Here is a 17,622-nt window from a genome sequence, read left to right as displayed (position 1 = left end):
AATCGATATAAATCTTTGCAATTGTGGTTGTGAAGAAAAGAGCAGTTTTCCAAATGTTATGCCATTCCCATTGTCAATGGTGCAACCAAATTAGCCGAAATATCAACTAGATCCCTTCCTCTTTGACAAAAAAATGGTCCATAGATGGGCGGTGAATGGATGCTATACTAGGGACTTTTTAAACATTGATTATTGGAAAAAGTGGGTCGACATTGATCTCGGCATAAGCTATGTGGAAATGCCGTTACAATGGTCCTATATAGAATTCACACAATTTATAAAGCAATTAGACCTCACTTCTATTAAGGTAAGTCTTGGCCTGGTAGCGGATTTGATTCAGATTTCAGCACCCAGGCCCTTGAAGTATTGGAAGGCCAAATTGGCAAATTACAAAGAGTCTGAGGTTTACAATAAAATACAACTGAGGTGCAGATAAGGGAGGATTTTCATATAAAGAAAGAGTCATGGGACAGGATAAATATGTATACTTTTTCCATGTAAAAAGGGCGAATTTTCGTGCATGTAACCTTACGCCAAGTGGCTGATTTATAGAACACTCGCCCTGTTCCATAATAGTTTCAGATGTAAGATGGAGGCCATTGGGAACTAGACCTACATAATTTGTCAGTGCCCAATGCTAACTCCATTCAGGAGTACCGTAGGTTCACCCTGAAGATAGATTTTCCTAATGATCTGCTTCTGCCTCTAATGGGCTTCTCTCCTGATGTGAAGTCAGGATTGGATCATAATATTTATGGTCACGTTAATACCGAGATCCATAATTTTGCAGAATTAGAAAACAAAGCTAATACCCATATTTGAACAATGGTGTGTCAAAATTTTAAAAGTGAAGGGTTTAGAACGACTTTATGTACCAAGGTCCAGTTTATGTAAGAAATTCTCCGTGCTGTGGAAAAGTATAGAGTAATCCATTGATCGGTTGGAGGTCTTATCTATAAAGATTAATTGCTGTGGGATTGTATATTTGCCATTCGTGTTTTTTTTTTTTTTTTTTATCTGTACACCAGAGGGAAATGAATGTCAAAATGTGGTATCATTCAATATCTAGCGGGATGCTTTCATGGAGGAATGTTTTTTTAAAATGTGCTAATACATCATGTAATACACTTAGGTCTAACGGCGTCCCTTGTTGTTTCTCTATTTCCATTTTGTTTGTGTGCCATTTTAGTAAACTTTTCCAGTAAAAAATCATTTTAAAAGCCCTCCATTTCAAGTGTTTCTCAGCACACTCGCAGATAAGACACCATCAGACTGCAGACTAAGAATGTAAAAAATAAAGACAAGGCAGCAAGCATTTTCCATCTATGCCCTCAGGATGGATCTTGAACCACTGAACCACATCAGAAGCTGGAAAGGGTTGATGGCCCACCTCTTTCAGAACACTATGTGACAATGAATTGACCTTCCTCAACCCACCTATTTCTATCACTCTTTAACTATGTTTGTCTTTGGCCATATATATATATATATATATATATATATATTTATATATTACCTGTAAATACTCTGGATATTCATTTTTTTACTAATAGGTGACTCCACAGCATTATTTTATATTGAAAACAGCATGCTTTCTTTGATTTCAGATTTGTGAATATGTACTGGATCTTACAAATGGAAAAATACCAGATGAAGTAGTGCCCATTGCTGCCAGACATCAAATTATCACTACGTGGGTAAAAGCGAAACATTTACTTCAGCAACAGATTGGTCCGGAACTTGGAACTAAGGATGAGGTAAGGCCCTAGATCTCTTTGAATGAATTAAGAAATGGTAATTTAAAAAAGATAGATGTGAATGCCGTATTGTATAGCCTCTCCATCTCTCTCACTCTTTCTGTCTCGCTCTCTTAGTTTTTTAAATAAAGTTATCACCTCAGTCATAACTCACCTCTCAGATAGCTTAACGTTAATGTTCTCTTGGCTGTGAAATATTTGGGTTATGTAATGACCTCATTCAAATCAAATCAAATCAAATCATATCATAAACATTTATAAAGCGCGCTACTCACCCGTGCGGGTCTCAAGGCGCTAGGGGGATGGGGTTACTGCTGCTCGAAGAGCCAGGTCTTGAGTTGCCTCCGGAATGCGAGGTGGTCCTGAGGTTGGTGGGGAGGGAATTCCATGTCTTGGCCGCCAGGTAGGAGAAGGATTTCCCACCTGCCGTGGTGCAGCGGAAGCGAGGGACGGCGGCGAGAGCGAGGTTGGCGGAGCGAAGTTGACGGGTGGGGGTGTAGAAACTGAGGCGGCGGTTGAGGTATTCGGGTCCCTTGTTGTGGAGGGCTTTGTGTGCGTGGGTGAGGAGTCGGAAGGTGATCCTTTTGTTGACGGGAAGCCAGTGCAGGTGTCTCAGGTGGGCGGAGATGTGGCTGTTGCGGGGTATGTCGAGGATGAGGCGGGCGGAGGTGTTTTGAATTCGTTGCAGATGTTTCTTGAGTTTAGCGGTGGTTCCTGCGTATAGGGTGTTGCCGTAGTCCAGGCGGCTTGTGACGAGGGTGTGGGTCACGGTCTTTCTGGTGTCGGCGGGGATCCAACGGAAGATCTTTCGGAGCATGCGGAGGGTGAGGAAGCAGGAGGATGATACGGCGTGGACTTGTTTGGTCATGGTGAGAAGTGGGTCCAGGATGAAACCGAGGTTGCGTGCGTGGTCTGAGGGGGTTGGTGCGGTGCCAAGGGCCGTGGGCCACCAGGAGTCGTCCCAGACGGACGGGTGTTTCCGAGGATGAGGACTTCCGTTTTGTCTGAGTTCAGTTTCAGACGGCTGAGTTTCATCCATTCTGCGATGTCTTTCATTCCATCTTGCAGGTTGGTCTTGGCGCTGGTGGGGTCCTTGGTGAGGGAAAGTATCAGCTGAGTGTCGTCGGCGTAGGAGGTGATGTTGATGTTGTGTTTGCATACGATGTCGGCGAGGGGGCTCATGTAGACATTGAAGAGAGTCGGGCTGAGCGAGGAGCCTTGTGGGACGCCGCAGATGATCTGGGGTCTGAGCGAAAAGGTGGGAGGTAGACTCTCTGGGAGCGGTTGGAGAGGAAGGAGGTGATCCAGTCCAGGGCCTGTCCTTGGATCCCGGTGGAGCGGAGGCGGGATATTAGGGTTCGGTGGCAGACGGTGTCGAAGGCAGCCGAGAGGTCGAGGAGGATGAGGGCAACTGTTTCTCCGTTGTCCATCAGAGTTCTGATGTCGTCTGTGACTGAGATGAGGGCGGTTTCTGTGCTGTGATTGGTTTGGAATCCGGACTGAGAGGGGTTGAGTAGGTTGTTATCTTCAAGGAAGTTGGTAAGTTGCTTGTTGACGGTCTTCTCTATGACTTTTGCAGGGAAGGGGAGGAGCGAGATGGGGCGGAAGTTCTTCAGGTCGCTGGGGTCCGCCTTAGGTTTCTTCAGTAGGGCGTTGACTTCTGCGTGTTTCCAGCTCTCGGGGAAGGTGGCAGAAGCAAACGAGCTGTTAATGATGGTCTGGAGGTGCGGGGCGATTATGTCGTCGGCTTTGTTGAAGATGAAGTGTGGGCAGGGGTCCGAGGGGGCACCGGAGTGGATGGAGTTCATGGTGGCTTTGGTCTCTTCCGTGTTGATGTGAGTCCAGGCGTTGAGGGTGATGGCTGGGGTTGTAGGTTCTGTGGTGGTTGGCTGGGTCTGGTGCCCGAAGCTGTCGTGTAGGTCGGTGATCTTACGATGGAAGAAGGTGGCGAGGGAGTTGCAGAGGTCTTGTGAGGGCGTGATGACGTTGGCGTTAGGCTTGGAGAGCTCTTTGACATAATCATTGTATACTTTTGGCACCTTAAGTGTTGTATTGAAAAGGTGCTTACTGTCATTTGAGATGGGGAGTCCAGTTAATTAATTCTTTCCCAAAACATAAATTCACACATTTGACAACAATATTTTCACAGGAAAGTGGATATATCCAATCTTTCTGTGACCCGCACTAGTCATTCCTAGGTTTTTGATCTGATTATAGCCATGCTATGAGCCTATCCTGCCTTGGGTGGCCAACTGAGCTGTGCAGTCTTAGACCATGTGCAGCAGGCACTGGCCAAATGTATATGTAATGCACCAGATTCTTATTTTAAAACCTTTTTTTCAGGATGCATAACTCCTGAGAGCCCAGGAAGGTCCCAATGACCCAGAGAGACTCTTGGGTTTACAGATCCATTACTGGATTTTCAAATCCTTATATAGAAATCATGTTTTAATATCAGTTTTAAGCTGTAAGGTCCTGTATGCCCCACTTCCCCATGAGTCTTGGGGTCAGGATAGGGTTACTCACCCTCTTATGCTCTTTTTGTTTTTACTTTACCCAACAGACTACTCAGTAGACTGTGTTAGCTGCTGGCATCCACAACACATTTTTTCTGTGATCACCAGCCAATAAGACCGAAGTGGATTTGTGAATATAGAGATAGATTTGCAAATCCGCAGTGGATTACAGGAGAAAGGGCTCCCTAGTCCAATGATGCTCCCTTTTTTAACTGGATTTGTGACATTTTTGTGGATTTGCAAAGCCATGTAAGATCTGCAGAGTAATGGTCCCGTTATTTCTATAATTGAACCCCTTTATGCCCACTCGAAACACTTTTTAAACTCCAGTTTCTCAAACTACTGGAAGGATTTGCACCATACCAATCAAAGGCTTCCATTAAATAAAATCTACTTTCGTGCTAAATTTAGCATAAATATTTTCAGCCATTTTTCCCTGCAAATAATCCTATTTTATCAAAAATGTATAATGTCATTGTTAGAAGTGGGGTCTTTGGTTGGCAGTCAGGTTAACCAGGACCCTCACTCTAGTCATGGCAAAGGATAAACACACCTGGTTAACCCCCACTCACCCCTTTGGTAGCTTGGAACGAGCAGGACGGCTTATCCCAGAAGCAAAGTGTAAATTATTTGTACCAACACACACAGTAATACAGTGAAGACACTACAAAATGTACATCACACCAGTTTAGAAAAATAAGCAATATTTATCTAAACCAAACAAGACCAAAACAACAAAAATCCAACATAAACAAGCCAAGATATGAATTTTCAAAAGAATAAGAGTCTTAATAAAAAACAATGGGAATGTTCATTTCACACAAACTACCTGGTTTGTGTGAAAAATAAAGCCGCACAGGCAAGCGTGTGTCAGAAAAGTCAGTGATGCGTCCATTCCTTACTTGCAGGTGAGGCCGTGCGTTGTTTCTTCTACGGCCGGGTCGGCGATGCGTCAGCTTTCCCCCTTGCAAGAGAGCGATGCATCGATTTCCAGACAGGGCACTTCGGATCCACGCAGGCTCGCGATGACTTTGACGCCCAGCGACAATGCGTGAGAAATCCAGTCACTCGGTGTTAGAAAACCGCACTGGGTGGGGTTTGCATTGTTACCAGCAGCCATATGCGATACGTCTCCCAGCCACGATGCAGGTGGAGCGTCGTTTTTAGCTGCGAAGCGGGTGGCTCGTCGTTTATTAGCCACGTTGCAGATGGTGCATCGAAAATTTCCCCTCAAGAAGTTCTGTGCGTGGATTTCAGTCCTTGTTCTGCCAACTTCACCTTTCAGGGGCACAGGGACTGGATAGGGCACCACTTGGCAGGGCAGGAGTCTCAGCAGAGACCAGGTGCCTGGCAGAGGAAGTCTTTGATGGCCCTGAGACTTCAAAACAGGAGGCAAGCTCAGTTCAAGCCCTTTGAGATTCTTCTCAAGCAGGAATGCACAACACAGTACAGTCTTTGTCCCCTTTCACAGGCCGAAGCAACAACTGCAGGACAGCACAGTCACAGGCAGGGGCAGCACTTCTCATCTCTTTAGCTCTTCTCTTTGACAGAGGTTCCTCTTGGTCCCACAAGTGATCCAAAGTCTGGAGTTTTGTTTCCACTACTTATACCCGTTTCTGCCTTTGAAGTAGGCAAACTTCAAAGGAAAGTCTCTGTTGTTCACAAGATCCTTCTTGCCCAGGCCTGTCCCCAGACACACAAAATGGGGGTTGGAGATTGCATTGTGAGAGGTCAGGCACAGCCCATTCAGGTTTAAGTGACAACCCCTCCCTCCACTCTAGCTCAGATGTCTCATCAGGATATGCAGGCTACAACCTAGCTCCCTTTGGTCACTGTCTAGAGGAGATTCATAAACAGCCCATCAGTTAGTCTGACCCAAATAGGGAATATGCAAGCAGGCAGAGTCACAGAATGATTTAAGCAAGAAAACGCCCTCTTTCTAAGAGTGGCTTTTTCAAACTAACAATCTAAAAACCAACTTCACTAAAAGATGTATTTTTAAATTGTGAGTTCCGAGACCCCAAACTCCAACTTTCCATCTGCTCTCAGAGGGAAACTACAATTTAGGGTCTTTTAAAGGCAGCCCTTAATGTTAACCTATGAGAGAGATAGGCCTTGCAACAGTGAAAACCAAATTTGGCAGTATTTCACTGTTTGGCCATGTAAAAAACATCTGTACATGTCCCACCTTTAACATACACTGCACCCTGCCCATGGGGCTACCTAGGGCTTACCTTAGGGATGCCTTACATGTATAAAAAGGGATAGTTTGGGCCTGACAAGTGGGTACACTTGCCAAGTCGAATTGGCAGTTTAAAACTGCACACACTGACAATGCAGTGGCCGGTCTGAGCTATGTTTACGGGGCTACTAAGGTGGGCGGCACAACCAGTGCTGCAGGCCCACTAGTAGCATTTGATTTACAGGCCCTGGGCACCTCTAGTTTACTTTACTAGGGACTTACTAGTAAATCAGATATGCCAATCATGGAAAAGCCAATTACACATACACTTTACACAGGAGCACTTGCACTTTAGCACTGGTCAGTAGGAGCAAGGTGCCCAGAGAACCAAAAACAGCAATAAACAGAGTCCAGCACACCATCAAAATATGGGAAGCAGAAGAAAAAAAGACAGGGGAGGCCACACCAAAGATGCCAGGTCTAACAGTCACTACTTTGACCCTCACATTTATTTCAACTCCTCCTTCACAGACTTGCTTGAAACTTGTCATACAAAGTCCAAATTGGATGAGCTTTTTTAAGTTGCTTATTTTAGATTCATCAAAAGGTGACAATTAAGAAAACAAAAAAATACTTTTTTAAGGTAATTTGGGACTTCGCCATAACTACACTCTGGCTCTTACCAGTGTTTATGTATGTATTTATTTATATTATTATTTGGGGTGGGCGGACATCCACCTCAAGAAATATTGATATCATCCTGTGAGGGTGGACCCAGAAAGTCTCTAAATTAACTTCAGCTCACTTTCTGGTAGGCATTGTGCAGAGCAGACAAGCTTAGGTTAGATCGTTGCAGTATCAAAAACGTAATAAAGTCAAAACAACACAAATCTAAATTCCAAACCAAATTAGAAAAATAGAAGAATTTTTCATAAATAGATTGAAACCAAAAGGAAAAAAAATCGAATAAGATAAACCGGAGGTAAGCGTTTTAAAAATTTGGATTGAGATTAGTGCCAATGTTAGTCTATGGTCACCTTAGACTGAAGTCAATCGCAATGGATCCAGAGATCGGTTATACCATGCAGGGTGGCTAGTCAAGGATTTTACCCTTGGACTTAGTCTGCAAGATGGAAGTCAAAGTCCCTTGTTGGAAATGCATCAGGCTGTATCCTGGAAGGTCTCATCTAAGTTGGATAGGTGTGCAGTCTGCCCAAGTTTCCATTTGATTTTGGCAGGAAAAGCTCCAAGCAGGCAACGTAAAATTTCATGCCGATGGCCATTGTCATGTTAGTTGGATACTTTAGGCACTTTACCCAGTCAATATTACAACTTGGGGACTTACTCTTTGAAATGGAGCTTGGATTTTTCCAGTGCAAGAAGGTGTCAGGCTGTATCTGAAGAGGGATCCACAGGATCAGATATCTTCTCACTGAGGGCCCGCTGAAACTGATTTTCTGCTGCAGAGGAGCTCAAAGCGAGCCAAAACCGTTTTTCAGCCTTCCATGAATTAGTTCTGGTAGGTGGTCCTGCTCCTCCAGCAACTGAATGTCAGAATCTTACTAAGTCCCAAAACTTTGAATTGGTGAGTCCTTTTTTCCCACCACTTCTCCTAGGGCCTCTTGGAATTCTGAACTTTGCTCAGCAAAGGGCTTGTGCAGGTTCTAGTGCAGGCTCAGTTGTGACTAAGCAACTGACCATCCAGGGCAAAGTGATTATTCAGCATTTATGTCCCTATAGCCACATAGGTCAGCCCTCTGACCCTTTGGACCCTTTTTTGTCTCGGGTACAGGAGGGCATTGATCCAGTCAGTCAGAGCTTTCCTCACTAGAGAAAGCAGGGTTCAGTCCTGTTTTGATCTTCCATATGTTAGCAATAGCTGGTGGGTTTTGGTGACTCCTGGCTCCTTCCTAACCAGTGGGGTAGAGTTTCCAGTGACAACCCTACCCACTTTTCAGCAGTTCTTGTTTGCTCCACTTTGAACATCCCACACTGTACCTTACTGCTAAAATCCAAGGTGGGAAAACACTTTCTCCTTGTCCAGAGCCTATGTGCCCTCTAAAGGTTTGCCCAGGGAAATGATTAACACACACTTTTGTAGTCACTCAAAACCAGTGCTGGGGTTGCTTTCCTCCACTGGGTTTAGAGCCAGTGTGACTGTTGAAAAATGGTTTGCATTCTCAGCTCCCACCTTTACATTTACTTGTGAAAGGGCAGACGTTCCTGGGTCCAGCCTACCTGATCTAACTGTCTCCCGATAGACAGCTCATTGTTCCTTCTCCGGTAGCACCTCATTAAGGTCAAGCACTGGCCGCTATCTGTTAGTAGGATAATGGTGATTAGCCACTACTAGTTGAAGCAGGTAAAAGTTAACTTTCTTATAGTTATTTTTGTTAAATATTAATTAAAAATCTACCTTTGCCATAAAACTGGATTTCTAATAAATATAACATATCATCTTTGAGTAACTTGTTGCAGTGTCCCATCGAAAGTTACGGACTAAAGTTTTTAATTTGTACTTTGACATTTTCTTGGACTCAGCTATAGCCCTTCTAATGAAAATAGCCATAGGGGCTTAGTCACCAGAGGAACATGACAACTTTAATATCGCACATGTTACACTTTTAATTCAGGCACTCTACCTTTTGGGCAACAACGTGTTCTTAGGGCAGATTTAAGTTTGAGGACATGGCAGCACTTTCTGCATCACATACTATGGACTTTTATGCATGTTATATGCAGCAATAAGCCAATTTACCCATCTTCAAAGGGGGATCACACACAATTTGCTACAGTTTAGCAGTGCTAAAAATGTACAGAGTTCGAAGTACAGCAAAAATTGTTTCCATTAGGACACAATATTTAAAAGGCTTCTAGGCCTCTTCTGGCAAAAGATCTTGAGCTAGCAAAGAACGGATGTTGTGTTCATTGAGAAAGAGAATGAGTCCTAATGATGCCTAAAAATCTTTTATGTAACTTGTCATATTTGCTGTGCATTCAAATACAGATACGCATGTATTCTTACAAATTGCTGCTTACTTTATTCTGGAGATTGCTGTTTACTTTTCTTTCTCGCACTGCAAAGTTACAGCTTTCTGTAAAGTGAACCACCTGACTATGCGACTAGGGTACAGGGAGTGTGAAATGAAAGGCTGTGATATGTGGCTTTTTTTCTAACGCACAACATTTAAACAGCGTAATTCCAAAATGTAGCTACAATTATGAAAGCACATTTTTACTGTAATTCGGAAGTGTGATGAAAGCAAAGATTTTAAAGGGATCAAAACAAATCATGACTTTACTTGGAGATGTGCAAATGTTGAATATTTACTGAAACCCAATTTCCACACAATATTGTTTGTAGGCTAATAGTTTTATCAATACAACTGCATGTCAGTAGGACATGTTGTGACCATTTTAATGGACTATGTACGGTCTGTAAATAACAGTACACAAACATATCATACTTTAGTAATATATTTTATTAAAAGTGAAAGGTGAACATTTTTAAACACGAAGAGAGAAATATCCCTGCGCTGACGATAATGCTATTAGTGAACTTCGAAGCAACTCAGGATTCATGTGCACCAGCATTTGGGCTAGATTCTTGTTACACATGGAGCAAAGGTTTAGTCTATTACAACATAGTTTTTGTAGAGCAGAGATGCTGAACTCACATATTTGGGTGCTCTCATATGTTATAATGAAGAAAACGGTGGTTCTGTGGCAAAATATTTGCCAAGGATCCTACTGGTGTGTGGTGAGCACCTTATACCAGGTATCCCCCCTATTAGTGAGGTGCAGGCAGTGTCTAGAGCTAGCTGTGGATGAGCACCCAAGACCTATCTAGGAGACATGCAAAGCTTATGCAATACTACTACAGTCACACAGCACTCACACACATGAAAGAGCCACACAGTGTTACAGAATAAAAGGTACTTTATTATGGTAACACAAATACCAAAATACTGTATAGGCAATACCCCAACTGGAGGCAAGTAAACACATTATACTATATACACATTAGTAATCAGGAATTAGCATAAAAGGCAATAGAAAACAGTGAGAACAATAGTAAGTACTGAAGGCCCTGGTGGGGGACCAAACCGTATACCTAGAAAGTGGAATGCGAAAGTCAGGCCCCCTACCTAAGGAAGTGAAATTGGTAGAGGGGAGCTGGAGGAACTAGGAACCCCAAAAGGTAGGTACCAGAGTGCCCCCTTGCAACCAGGAGAAAAGAGGTAAGTACCTGGTTCTCTCCAAACCCAACTAAAGGACTTCAGAAGAGGATTTTGCAGGACCCAGACGAGACTGCAAGAAACCAAAGGTGGATCATGGTAGAGGAAGACCTTTAAAGGAAGGGCACCAAGTCCAGTTCACGTTGGAGTGTCTGGTTGTGGCAGGAGCCACTACCCACCCGTCTGTGGATGCAGGACCAGGTCAATGGTGAATGAAGACAGTCAGCGGTGCAGCACTGGATTAATTGAAAAGTTCCTGATGTGATAAAGTCGACGTCCTACGACAGAAGCAGTTTTGGAAAAACCACCAACAAGCCTTGGCAAAGGCAAATGTCGTAGAAGAAGTAATGCGGTGCTGCTGGGGACCAGCAAGGTCCAGGGGGACTCAACCCCCTGAGGGGAGTCCCGGGTGACCCTCATCAGCGAGAAGAGTTACAGGAAGAGGAGGCAGCCCCCACAGGCGACCCACAGGCACCAAACACAGAGGTCGCTGTGAGGCCCACAAAGCACACCTAGAAAGGAGTCCCACGTCGTTGGAGAAGCATGCATAGGGCTGTGAATCACAGGGAAGAGTGCTGGCGCTACACGGAGCATGAAGATCCCTTGGAGGAGATGCTAACAAGCCTTGGTAGCAGCAAGAGACTCGGTGCATGGGGGGGGGTACTGTCCTGCATGGAGATGCAAGGACTTGCCATCTCCAAAGTTGGACAGCTGGCAGAGAGGACCAAGGGGACCACTCCAGACTACTACCCGTGATGCAGGATCCACACAGCTCTAGAGTAGAGGAGATCCACGCAGCCGGTCGTCGTTGCAGTTGGTGCCTGCGGATGCAGGGGAGTGACTCCTTCACTCCAAGGGAGATTCCTTCTTGCTTCTTGTGCAGACTGAAGACCTGTCACACTGAGAAAATGCACAGCTGGGGAAATGTTGCAGTTGCTGGAAGGAGCCATGGAAACAATGTTCCAAGCAGAGTCATTGCTGTGGATGCAGATTATCAGTTTCTGGAGGGTCCAGTTGCAGTTCCAGTGGGAGTCACCCAAGCGGGAGACCCTTAATAGCCCAGGAAGGGGGATTGGTCGCCTAGCAGAATGACCACCTATCAGGAGGAGGCTGTAATGTGACGTACCTGTCCTGGCCACTTAGATGTTCCCAGAGGCCTCTGCCCATCTTGGATTTAAGATGACAGAATCAAGTGGAAGAGCTCTGGATACCATTTCTGGGGTGGTGATGGACAGGGATGTGGCTACCCCCCTTTCCATTGTCCAGTTTTGCACCAGAGCAGGGACTGGGGATCCCTGGGCTGGTGCAAAACAGTTTATGCAAGGAGGGCACCAAATGTGTCCTTCAAATCATACCAGTGGCTTGGGGAGGCTTCCCCTCCCAAGCCATGTAACATTTATTTCCAAAGGGAGAGGGTATGACCAGCTCAAGCCTTCCTGGGCTTGAGCTGGTCAAGCAGTAGGAGGGCAGAAACCTGCCTGTAGGATGGCAGCAGAGCGGGCTGCCCGGGAAAACCCTGCAAACTGGTAGGAGCAAAGTTGGGGGTCCTCCAAGGAGCCCCTAGAGTGCATGGAATCATACAACCAATACTGGCCACACTGTTGAGGTATGATTCCGACATGTTTGATACCAAACATGCCCAGGTTCAGAATTACCATTATGTAGTGGGTAAAATGGCTTTCCCTCACAGTCCGGAAAAATGGAGCTGGAGTTTGTAGTAGCACCTCTGTTCATGCAGGGTTTCCCTCACACACAGGTACTTACACCCTTCCCTCTGGACTAGGAGGGCCTGCCATAGGGGTGACTTACAGTGACCTGGTGCAGTGACCTGTAGTGAGAGGGTGTATGCACCTTTTCATGCTGGCTGCAATGGCAGGCCTGCAGACACCTTTTGCATGGGCTCCCATGGGTGGCATAATACATGGTGCAGCCCATGGGGAACCCCTGGTGTCAAAATGCCCTGCATACCTAGGTACCATATACTAGGGACTTACATGGGGGCAGCAGTACGCCAATTGTGGGTGTACAAAGTCAGGAACAACCAAATTTAGGGGGAGAGAGCACAGTCACTGCTGTCCTGGTTAGCAGGATCCCAGTGAACACAGTCAAAACACACTGACAGCAGGCAAAAAGTGGGGTAACCATGACAAAAGTGGGTACTTTCCTACAGTATTCACTTAGGAAACAAAATGGTTACAGAGATGTTATAGTTAGGTTCATCTTGTAAGCGTACAAAACTATAGAAATTCACATGTTAGTTATTTCAAGTCACTATAACTCCTGCCCTAGGGTTACTATAATTTGTCCCCCTGGCATGCACAGTTTTTACTGCAAATATTACATTGATATCTGATATTATCAAAGGTCTCATGAGTGCCGTAATTTGTGCGGTAATTAGCAGTGCATGGCGAGGGGCCGGGTTATAGTTACCTTAAGGTACGAGTTATCGTTACTTGAGATAACTCTATCTATAACAGGTGAATTCCCATGGTTTTGTATGTTTAAAATGTGAGCCTAACTACAACGTCCATGTAACATTTGTATAAGTGAATTTCTATTTTTTTTAATGTAAAGTAATTTTCATTACTATGCATTAATCCAACCACTGCCTGCTGCCAGGCCATTCGGCCAATCCCTGTAACCACCTAACACCACACTGCACTCGGCCTTTAGCTGTGGGTTGCAGGAGTTGGCCATGGTCTCTCTCTCTGGGTGTGAAAATAGGTGTGAGAGGGTGTATCTGGGTTTGAGTGGCTGTATATGTCTGGGTCTGTGAGTGGGTGCGTCAGTGTCTGTGTGGATCTGTGAGTGACTGCATGAGGGATTCTTTGGGCCTTTGAGTTGGTGCATGAGTGTCTGAGTGGGTCTGTGACTGGGTGCGTGAGTGTCTGAGTGGGTTTGTGAGTAGGTGTGTAAAGGTCTGAGTGGGTGTGTGAGTGAGAGAAAGATTGAAAAAGAGAAATTGAGAATGAGAGGGAGAGCGTTTTTTAGGCTTTAATGAATGATCTACTTAGAATGAGATATTTCAAACACTAGTAACTAAACAAACACACTGCCAAGTGATACTAGGATTTGAACCTTTAGCTTACTGAGTGACAGCACAAGACCTTGTCCACTAGCCCAGAAGTGACTCTGTTTCCCTTAACATAACATTCGTACCAAACATCTTTCTGGTCTTATTCTTTGAAGTCATTGCATGGAGAGACCATTACTACTCTCTATCTCCCTACCATCCCATTATGGGATGGAAGAGTGCGAGAGTTTCAGGACCGCAGGGGGAGTCTCAAGGTCCCGCAATCCTAGCCAGCTCCCCACATCCTGCTGGAGCCGGCATTGCTCCTACAAGCAGGGAGCTGCTTTAAGAAGCATCTCCCTTCTTGTGGAAGAAATTATCTCATCTGTTTCACTGCACACAACTGATGAAAACTCTGCTTTCTATCAGTGGGAGATGTTATACAGCTCACACTGTCAGAAAATAGACGCTGGCTCCCACCAAGCAAAAGCAAACAGCTATGTCCTGATGGTGGGCACCCCAGGATATAGCAGGAGCTGGCCCTGTGGGGTGGCAGTCCCCAGGACCATTATTGGCTCCAAGAGGGAGGCCGCATGGCCCCCCCTCCAATGAGCCTTGCCCTTGGGAGATGGTGGTCCCTGGAGCTCGGGTCTGAAACTGACCCACTTCACTCTTTTATTGTAGCCCTGTGGAGGTGGCGGTCCCTGGGCTGTTAGGGGGGGCGAGTAGCCCCACCACACTGTATTTATTGAGAGCCCCAGGGAAGTGGAGATCCCTGGGGCTGCAGTGGGGTCTTGCATTCCCCCTGCATCATATTTGTTTAAAGCCCTGGGGAGGTGGTGGTCCCCGGGGGTGGGGGAAGCTGTCAGCTCTGCATCCATGTTCTTAAAAGTCATGGAAAGGTGGCAGTCCCTGGGGTTGAGGGGGCAAGGTGGCCCCCCGTTCAAAATTTAAATGCCCCTGTCACCTGTGTGACCTGGCCCACCCGGGGCAAAACAGACACGGGAGTCCGCGCTTGTGGTTTTTTAAAAAGTTTCGGTGGATCCTCATTGAAATGTTTTTTGAAAAAAAAATGCTTTTTATGTACTGTGGGGTCCGTCTGGAACCCTAGCACCGGAGCTAAAGGGTCAGGGTGACAGTAGCCTGGACCATTTTTTTTTTTTACCTTTTGTTTCTTGTTGAAGTGTTGTCAACCAGTCAGACCTCAGTACGGGATCAGGAGGGTTTGTGGAGCCTTTGCATCCCTGTATTTACAAATTTGGATTTTATTTAATTTCTCAAAAACTAAACAACAGATTTACACCACTTAACAAAAAGGTTGCTTTCTGGACCACGAGCTACCTCTCTGCCTAATTTGGTGTAATTCCGTCCAGTGGTTTGGGCGCTATTGCTGTTCAAAATCCCTGTGGAAAAATGCATGGGGAAAAAGCGTTTTGCGACACCCACAATTTCACGGCCTCTGCTTGACACATCACCCCGAAACTTCCCAGACAGCAGACGTGAGTGTTGAATGTTTTTAGAAAACTTTGTGAAGATTCATCTACCAGTGCCAAAGACATAGGCAGGTCAAAAAACACTTTTTGTTTTACAGAAATAAGGTTTTGGCTATTATTGATTACCTACTTGTGGTCACCAGTAGGTAATTATAGTTAAGACATTTTTTTCTATTGAAAAAGCATTTTTTGACTTGCCTATATCTTTGGCGATGTTTGACGAATCATCATGAACTTTTAAAAAATTAAGTGTTGTGTTCGGTCTTTTTATGCATGGGAGGTTTCAGGGTGATCCGTTGAGCGGGCACTAAGAAAAAAAGTGTATTTCTCATGTTAATTCCCATAGGGATTTTAGATACTACTTCAGCCTGAACCGCTGGATGGAATTACACCACATTAAACAGAAAGGTAGATCCTGGTCCAGAAAGCACTTTTTTTTGTTATTTGGTACAAATGCGTTCAGTAGTTTTGGAGATTTTAAAGGAAAACAAAATTTGTATATCTAGAGGCACAAACCGTTTGCGAGTCCACTCACAGCAGGTTTGCGAACCTTCACACCACACAAAGGACCCGATTGGCTGGCCACAACCTCTGTAGAAGGTTGCAACCACCATTTTCTATATCAGGAAGTGGTCTTTGGGGATGAAATGTGGGCTGCAATTTATTTGAAGGAGTCAGGGTAGAGGTTTCCTGACCCCATGTTTGTGGTATGTTTGTTCCAAAACAGTAGTTATAAAGTATAAAAAAAATATTTTCAAACAGTTTTTTTTGTCATGCGCAGCATTCGTGGACCTCTCGCAACATTGCATTGGGGGCCGCACTGAGCGCTGCGACGGATCCGCAAATCCTCCAAAAAAACACCTCATATGCACTCACATACAGACAGAGACACACATAGACTCACTGAGACACTTTCAAACACACTCACCCACAAATACAGTCTCACACCCATTCACAGACCCGGACATACGCTCACACCCACTCAAACACTCTCTTACAGACCTACTCAAACACTCATACACCCGGTTGCAGACCCACACATACCCATGCAGTCACTCACACGACCACTCACAGACCAAAAGGCACTTTCATACCTCCTAACAGATGCACTCAGACCCATTCACAGACACTCTGACACACTCTCAGATACATTCACAGACCCTCATAGACACACTCTCTGACACACTTTCCCTCTGACACATTCTCAGGCACACTCACAGACCCACTCTTACACCCAGTCACAGACCCACTGAGACACTTACAGGCACTCACAGGCCAGGCCCTGCAACCAACTCCATGCAGGGGTTGGTTGTAAAAACATAAAGGGGGTCATTACAACCTCGGCGGTCTTTTAACAAGACCGCCGAGGGACCGCCGTGCGGAAGACCGCCAGTAGTGGCGGTTTGCCGCTTGGCGTATTATGACCGTTGGCTGCCCTCTGTCGTTTTTCCGACGGAGAGCCGCCAACAGCCATACTTGCGGGCGGCGGGGAAGTGGAGGTTGCTCCACCTCCACGCCAACAGAACACCGCCCAGCTAATCAAGTCCTGTGATTCTGCGCGGCGGTGTTCTGTTGGCGGTGTGGTGTCGGCAGAGCTGCCCCCATTGCTCCCGTCCCCTCCCGGCGGATCGACGGAACAGGTAAGTCGATCGTCCGTTAGGGGAGGGGGTGGGGGTTGTTGTGTGTTGTGTGGGTGCATGGGGGTGTGCGTCTGTGTATGTAGGGGGGTGTGTGAGTGCGTGTATGCTTGCGGGGGTGTTGCGTGTTTTGGGAATGAATGCGTTTATGTCTGTAGGTATGTCTGTATGGATGTGTGCGTGAATGTGTGAATGTGGGTGTACGTGTCTGACTGTGTGTGTGGATGTTGGCATGTATGTCGGTGTGTGTGCGTGTATGTGTGTTGGTGGTGCCTGCGTGTGTGTCGGGTGTGTATGTGTAAGGTAATGTCAGGGGTCGGGGTGGGGAGGGGGTCCCTGCCACCTTTGGGGGGTGGCAGGGTTGGTGGGGGATGTAGGGGAGGGATTCAGGGTGGGGGGTGGGGGAGACCCCTATCAGTGCCAGGGAAGGAATTCCCTGGCACTGATAGTGCTTACCGCCATGGATTTCATGGCGGTTCCTACCGCTGGAAATCCACGGCGATAAGCTGGGTCAAAATATCGGCGGCGGTATTGTGACGGCCGCCGGGCTGGAGACCCAGGTCTCCAGCCCAGTGGTCGTCTCCGCCCTGGCGGGCGGAACGGAGAAGCGGCGGATGACTATGGCGGTAACCGCCATGGTCATAATACTCAAAAAAAGACCGCCAGCCTGTTGGCGGTCTTACCGCCGCTTTAACACCGTCTGCCAGGGTTGTAATGACCCCCAAAGTACTTAATGTTAAAAAAAGAAATTCACTGAAAAAACAAAAGGTTACAGGGACGTTATAG

At 45.9% G+C, this 17,622-nt stretch overlaps 1 protein-coding gene across 2 annotated transcripts in view; it reads left to right on the top strand.

Annotated features, from left to right (window-relative positions):
• The window catches only part of CFAP46 (cilia and flagella associated protein 46), a 1,580,346-nt gene that overhangs the window by 541,352 nt on the left and 1,021,372 nt on the right, over positions 1-17,622 (top strand). For both annotated transcript variants that reach the window (XM_069239769.1, XM_069239768.1), the window contains exon 22: positions 1,608-1,757. In XM_069239769.1, coding sequence (XP_069095870.1) covers positions 1,608-1,757 — 150 coding nt within the window. The remainder of the gene's footprint in view (positions 1-1,607; positions 1,758-17,622) is intronic.

The sequence above is a fragment of the Pleurodeles waltl genome, chromosome 6 (genome assembly GCF_031143425.1).
Source record: "Pleurodeles waltl isolate 20211129_DDA chromosome 6, aPleWal1.hap1.20221129, whole genome shotgun sequence".
Classification (NCBI taxonomy): Eukaryota; Metazoa; Chordata; class Amphibia; order Caudata; family Salamandridae; genus Pleurodeles; species Pleurodeles waltl.
The sequence above is the reverse complement of the archived record's forward strand: the minus strand, read 5'-3'. Positions and strand labels throughout refer to the sequence as shown.